The sequence below is a fragment of the Thrips palmi genome, unplaced genomic scaffold, assembly GCF_012932325.1.
Source record: "Thrips palmi isolate BJ-2018 unplaced genomic scaffold, TpBJ-2018v1 HiC_scaffold_16, whole genome shotgun sequence".
Taxonomy (NCBI): domain Eukaryota; kingdom Metazoa; phylum Arthropoda; class Insecta; order Thysanoptera; family Thripidae; genus Thrips; species Thrips palmi.
This window is the reverse complement of record NW_023144625.1, coordinates 7,332,739-7,339,464: the sequence shown is the minus strand read 5'-3', so window position 1 is coordinate 7,339,464 and position 6,726 is coordinate 7,332,739. Positions and strand designations below refer to the sequence as shown.

The 6,726-nt window shown below is 55.2% G+C and overlaps 1 protein-coding gene across 1 annotated transcript in view; it reads left to right on the top strand.

Annotated features, from left to right (window-relative positions):
- The first annotated feature begins 966 nt into the window (after window positions 1–966).
- The window catches only part of LOC117643108 (nuclear pore complex protein Nup88), a 114,373-nt gene continuing 108,613 nt past the window's right edge, over window positions 967–6,726 (top strand). Inside the window, exon 1 of the mRNA XM_034381791.1 lies at window positions 967–1,221. Within this exon, the coding sequence (XP_034237682.1) occupies window positions 1,021–1,221 (201 nt within the window). The 5' untranslated portion in view covers window positions 967–1,020. The remainder of the gene's footprint in view (window positions 1,222–6,726) is intronic.

The window sequence follows — 6,726 nt, the reverse complement described above, 5'->3', positions numbered from 1 at the left end:
AGTAACTTTCCTTTGTGATACAACAGTGTGGTGGCTGACTGAGACTACGCCACTGGCTGCCGGCCCCGACTCCGCCTCGCACTCGGGCCGTGCTTCGCGGTGCCTGCAGACTGATTCCGAGAGTCGTTTTCGTCGCTCTGTCTCTGTCGCACTCGTGGGGCGTCCCTTATGGGTGCGAGAGAGACAGAGCGACCAAGACGACTCTCGGAATGAGTCTGCAGGGCCTGCGGGCGGCGGCGTCGGTGGCGGGGAGGGGCGAGAGGCAAGGCGTGCTGGCGCTAAGGCTGGCGCGCTGGCAGGCAGGACATCCGCCGCCAAAGTGAGATCCACTCACAGTGAGACCACCGGCGGAAACGCGCGGCCGGGAGGAAACCGAGGAAACCCATAAAAAATAAAATATTATTCGAAGAAAAAGAGAAGGGCGAAGAAGAAAGCGTCGGGAAAATTAAGGAGAGGTTCTTTATTGCAGTTGCTGGATGCGCGGCACGGCGGAGCAATGGATGGCCGCGGCGTTGCGACGCGACCTGAAGGCGGGGCGGGGCGGGGCGGGGCGGGGCGGGGCGGGGCGAGGCGTTCTCCGCGGAGACGGAACCCAGGCTCGCTTTCTCGCTGCAGTAGTTTTCTAAAAAAATTGAAAAAGATCCACCAAAAAGCACGCGACCCCAACATTAATAAGCATTTCTTTCCCGTGAACCGACAGACGCAACAGTCACCTTCGAGTAGCCCCAAGCAATGAACCAAAAAACTGAATTTTGCCTATACAGTTTGAGGTCACGGTCAATAGCTGTCAAATCCTTGCATCCACGCAGTTATTTGTGCGAAGAACCCACTCTCGAACACTGGTTTCCCGCTCTAAGCCCTCTGTACGGGAGCCACCAGCGCAGGCGGGTTGGCGCGCCCGTTTGAAATTTGGCGCGCTTTCGCTCGCAGGCTGGCGGCCGTTGGCAGCACTGCCCGCGCTCGGAGCACGAGGACAGTCGAGCATCGCGCTGCGAGTTGAGTTGTAAACAAACCGCGAACATGGCTCTCTTGACGGACCGGTTGGGATTAAACGATCATGAAGTTTTCCGTAAATTACGACAACATTTGCCGAGCCAACAGACGAAAACGAAGAACTTGATTGTGTGCAATGGTGACATGCTGTTTGCGTGGGATCCAGTGGACGAGTGCCTGCTGACATTGTACCTCGGCTCGCGCGACTCCGGGGCCAAGGATTACCAGGTAGGGTTATGTTCTCCATAATTTTATTGAAATTTAGTCGTTTTACCCGTCTTCGTACCGTTTCTTGGTGATCTGGATCACGCCGCACAAGAAGGAGGTTAGGTTCTTTCACCTTCTCGCGAAACATGGCTGTCTAACCTTCAAGACGACAGTTTCCCGCCAGGCCACTTGTGATATTTGTGCAGCTTCTTTTGAAGTTACAAACGAATCTTCCATCTTTCCTGGGGAAACTTATATTCATGTGTTTTGGAATTGCATTCAGTTTAGTGTGTACGTCATATGTTGAGCCGGAGATACATTTCTCGACAGAAAATGTTGTGTCTCCCGCAACCCAGTCGCTGTTTTATAAAATTTCAAAATGTATTTCTTGAATTGGGACCGTAAGTCATTACTGTGATTCAAAGAATGTATCAGACATCGCCTGTCTATGGTTAATCGTACATTGTATGCTTTATTTTGCACTTAATATGTTATGACACTTGCGTAGGTTAGGAATCACATCGAGTATTATCCGCATTTTGAATAGTCACTCAATCTTGTTCAAAGCTGTCTTTCCACTGTTTTTTAATTTGGTTTTGTTGTTCTAAAGATGAACTTTAGGTGTAGCTAGGTACAATGCTATGTGGGTGCACTATAAATAAAAGTTAAATTCACATTTATTTACTTTAAAGGTAAGAGACTTGCGCTCTTTTTGCTGGTACTTCTTCATTTCCAATGTAACAATATTTTAATAGAACATCAATGTCACCCCAGAGGGAAGGAGAGAGAAGTTTATATGCAACTTCTTTTGTGTTAGGATGATTTCATTTAAAATTAAAGGATAAAGGACATGAGCATGGAATGAGATCAAGTTTTGAAGGTGACCAAAGAGGACGATGAAGGAGAAGCAGAATGTGGGCGAAAGGAAAGATATGAAAGGACGTTGGAAGTGGCACATAGTTTGAGAAGGGAGGATGTGGGGGAGGGAGAGGTGGGAGACAGTTGGCCAGCGCGGCGAGGCTTGGCGCCAGTAACTAGATTACCGTAGTGCCCGTGACCCCCGAGGCTGTCCGGGCGGGGCTGCCAGCTCGGGCTGGCCGCCTGGGCTGCCAGCATGGCCTTGCCGAGGCTTTGACGGTTCAGGCCCAGGGATGGACGTGTCCCTGCGCGCGCCGCCCCGCCCCGCCCCGCCCCGCCCCGCCCCGCCCCGCCCGCCCCGCCCCGCCCCGCCCCGCCCCGCCCCGCCCGCCGGCAAATGACCAACACGGTGGTCACTTCTGGTCAGCCCCGGCTCCCCCTTGAGGCGCCTGTTTACTGAGTGGTCTTTGGCGTCCGTGTTTGGCGTCCCGGCTCCGACGTGGCCGACGTGGCCGACGTGGCCGACGTGGCCCGGCCGCCCTCATGCAGAGCGAGACGGACAACGCGTACGTGTCGGCCGGCTTGACGCATTCCGAGAGTCCGCCGCTGTCTCTCTCGCACTCATGGGGTGTCCCGTGTAGGTGCGACAGAGAGAGACGTGACGGAAACGACTCTCGGAATCAGTCTGCTGGCGTCGAAGCACGCCGGGCCGCAGGACGGCGGGACGGGGCGAGGGGGGAATAGGTCAGTCAGCAGCAGCCAGAGGGACATCAGGAATTATTTAGATTGGCCGTCCAGGCTACGCCAGGCTAGCAGACTTTGCCGCTGCGGCCGCCCAGCGCAAACACCCTGGCTCGGCGGCCCGGACCCGTGGCCCCGGCCCGCCCCGGACCCCGCCGTGGACCCGCGCGCCCCGTGGCTTCCGCCGAGTCGTTACCGTCGCTCTGTCTCCGTCGCACTGACGGCGCGGTCCGCAGCGGTGCGAGAGAGACAGGGCGACGAAGGCGGGGCGCATCCGATGTACTCGGCGAGGTGACGCAGCCGGCGGGGCCGCCACGCCACTGCAATTCAGAAAGAGAGCTAACTGTCGCATTGCAGGCGGTTCGGCGGGGCCGGGGGTGGGGTGGGGCCGCGCGGCGCGGCCTCGCCCGGACTTGATTTGTCTTTCTGTGTTGTGTTTCTTGTTTGATTAGTTTCGTGTTCCCCCACCCCCTCCCCCCCGGCACCGTCCCGCCCCCGCTCCTCGGCGGCGGCGCGGCGGAGGCGGTTTGGGGGTGGGATTTTCTTTTGTGGAATTAGTTCTCCGGAGTGTGTAAAGGGTTTTGGTCACCGGGCGGAATATTTAATTAAGCGCCGCTGACCAGTGGGTTTTGTTTTGGGCCCCCCCCGCCCCGCCCCCCCCCCGCCCCGCCCCGCCCCGCCCCGCCCTAGCTGGACCCTGGCAGCGGCCACCACGCCGGCACGGCGGCGCAGCCCACGCAAATGGCCGGGATGTATTCGGTTCCGTTTCAGCTCCGCTTATGGGCGTGGCATACAAATCAGGCGGGGGCGTTCTGGAGAAAGGCGGGCCGGACACTCCTTGAGCCAGAGGGCGTCCCAGGGCGGGGCGGGGCGGGGCGGGCAAGCGCCGGGGGCAGGGAAGACGTGTCCGGCCTAAGCTCTTTCATTATTTCTCCGAGCTAATCAGCGAGGCGGGGCTTTGTGCGGTAGACAACATTAGAATTAGCCTTGCTGTGTGTGTGCGTGTGTGCGTGTGCCTCTCTGTGTGTCTGTGTATGTGCCTGTGTGTGCTTGTGGTGTGTGTGTGTGTGCTCCTCGCCCCGTGAGTGGCACGCTGTGTCGTCGTTTTGCCGTTTGGCCGTGGAAATTTTGGGCCGGTCTTCCCTCCCGCGGGGACGCCGTTGCGTTGCGTTGCGCCGCGCCCGTGCGCGCGCACCTGGTCTAGCCACGGCACTGTTAGGCCTCCCCCGGGAGTCTCGCTGTCCGTCTCGACATCAGTCCACACCGGCTGCCATCGTTTCCGGATAGTCGACCCCCCCTTTCCCCTGCCCCCCTTTCCCTCCCCCCCCCTTTCCCCCCCCCCCCCTCCCCCCCCCTCCCCCCCCTCCCCTCCCCCTCCTCTCTCCTCTTCCTCCCTCCTCTTCAGGCCGATGTGTGTTGTCCTTCTTACCTGTTGGTGGATTTAAGTTTTTTCTCCAAAGTTTTGATTTTTATTCTCGCCGCTCTTTTCAGTCTTTTCCTTTTAAAGTTATTTAAAAACTTTTCTCGAGTTCGTTAACATGGTCAGCTTGTAATGATTCGTCACTCTTTAAGACTGAAATTTTAATAAAATTTTCTTTACTTTGAAATTTAGAAAATTTTAAATTTTTGTTTTTCTATGTTTTTGAAGACATGTTTTTTTTTTGTTTCCCATTGTGGGTTGCGGGTGCTGGTTGGGAGTGTGCTCAGTGCGCAGCCCGGTCCGGGATCTGGAGGTGGAGGTGGAAGGAAGCTGGGAAAGGCGCGGGGAACGCGTCATCGCACTTCATGCGGCGGCGGTGACGGAAGGGGAGCTATTTATTCCTATGGTTTTCTTCCTCTCTCTCTCTCTCTCTCTCTCTCTCTCTCTCTCTCTCTCTCTCTCTCTCTCTCTCTCTCTCTCTCTCTCTCTCTCTCTCTCTCTCTCCTGACACATACATACATGCACCCAGAGTCGCAGCACACCTTTCGGGGGGCCCCTGCGGCAGAAGGGCCCCGCGCCTCCGGAGCGCTCCGTGCGGATGCATTACTCTTCGACCATCGCACCCGTTTGCGCGCGTCTGTGTGTGTGAACGTGTGTGTGTGTGTGTTTTCCCTCCGCGTGTTTTGCGCGTCTGGTAAGATAGATGCGCCGCTTTTTAGCAATGGCTGAAGGTAGAGACGAGATATCGGCGAATATTGTCGCAGCAGGGCTCTGCCGGGCTGTGCAGAGGGGCCGTTAGGGCCTTGGCGCCTCGCCTCGCCCGGGTTCGATATTATTTTCCGCCCGTCATATTTTTTTTCCTCGTCTCTGTTTGGCCCGGTTATAGGTTCTTTGGGGCCCTTCCCCCGGAGTGGGTGCGTGGGGAGCGTCGCGCGAAATTGTGTCGTGGATGTCTCCTCGGGGATGGTCTGATTTACTCGGCTGAATCCTTGGCAGGCTGTGCTCGGGTACCGGCCCTGCTCCACAGTGGGCCGGAAGACCGGCGCCGGCGGCCAAAACTCAAGACGCGTTTTGAGCTCCAGAGTCGCTAAATGGGGCTCGAACCGAGCGTGTGACCCCACCAATGGATTCCTCGTCCGGAGAGCAATCCATTGGTGGGGTCACACGCTCGGTTCGAGCCCCATTTAGCGACTCTGGAGCTCAAAACGCGTCTGGGATTTCGACCGCCTCCACCGGTCTTCTGGCCCACTGTGCACCCCGCGGTGAAGGCGACGCACGGATGGACGGATAAAGACAGCGTGAGAATGCCGGGAAAGTAGCGACAAAACGCGCCACGCACGCCGTGTTTACATATTTATAAGGCTGTTGTATGTAACTGTAAAATGGCTTTTTATGGCGCCCTAACTTCCCGACAGAACTCCATTCGACCGCTATGCAAAGTTTGACGCGTGCTCGCTGGCGCGGCGTGGCGAGGCGAGGCCCAGTGCGTGGTAGGGGCCGTGTCGCCGATCGCGCCAGGAAATGTAGGTCAGTTGTGGGATTTTTAGCAGATGATACCTTTACTGCTTCAAAACATACCTAGAACAATGCAAGACACATAAAGGTGTCAGCTAGCTTTTACTCGAGAGTCCAGAAACCAAATAATAGGGGCTGGCTGCCGGCCGGGGCGGGATAGTGAGTGAGGCTTGTGAGGCACAGTCACAGGCACAGGGAGAGAAACTTGAAATTAAAAACTTGAAACTCGAAGGGTTGGGCCGCACCGTAGGACCGCTACCTGCCGGGCTGAACCACCATCACTAGGGTCGAAACCTCGTCCGGGGAAAGAAGCTATAACTATACGGTGGGGCCAGCGCCGCCGGCAGCGACCCTTCTAAGCGCTCGGTGGAACATTACTTGAGAATAGAGACGAATGACGAATGAGAGAAGTATTCTCCTGTAATGTTTCTTGCCATAAGCAATTAGAAAATTTCTGTCGGCGGTGACTGAGCGTGACCCAAAGGGGCGGCGGCTCGCCTCGGACGCAGCGGGCGAAACCTAGCGGCGGAATAGGTCACCTCGGACGGTCAGAGGTCCTGCGGTGTGGCAGGGGTAATATGGTGTCCCGCGCTGTGCTGTGTGTCCTTGGAGAAAGGCCTCTTCTGATCTAATTTATTTCATTTTCAATTTTTAATAGACTGGGAAAATTCATAAGACCTTTTCAAATTAAAACAATTACCACGGCAAATTGTAATTTCTGCTCTTAAATTTTTTCGTAGGGAAGTAAGAAACAGTAAGAGAGTATCATCTGCTTTCATTGACGTTCTTTGAAAATTTTTTTTATAGAAAAAAGTCAAACATATTGATAGATAAAATTAATTAAAAGTCGAGAAATAAGAAGGATAGAAATATTTATGCACAGGAAATAAAATGGAATAAAATTGGGCTTGACTTTATAGTGCCAGGCCAGGTAAAATCAAAATCACCCTTTTTTCTTTAAATTTTTAAGGGCTCCCGCTTTAAAACTTGAG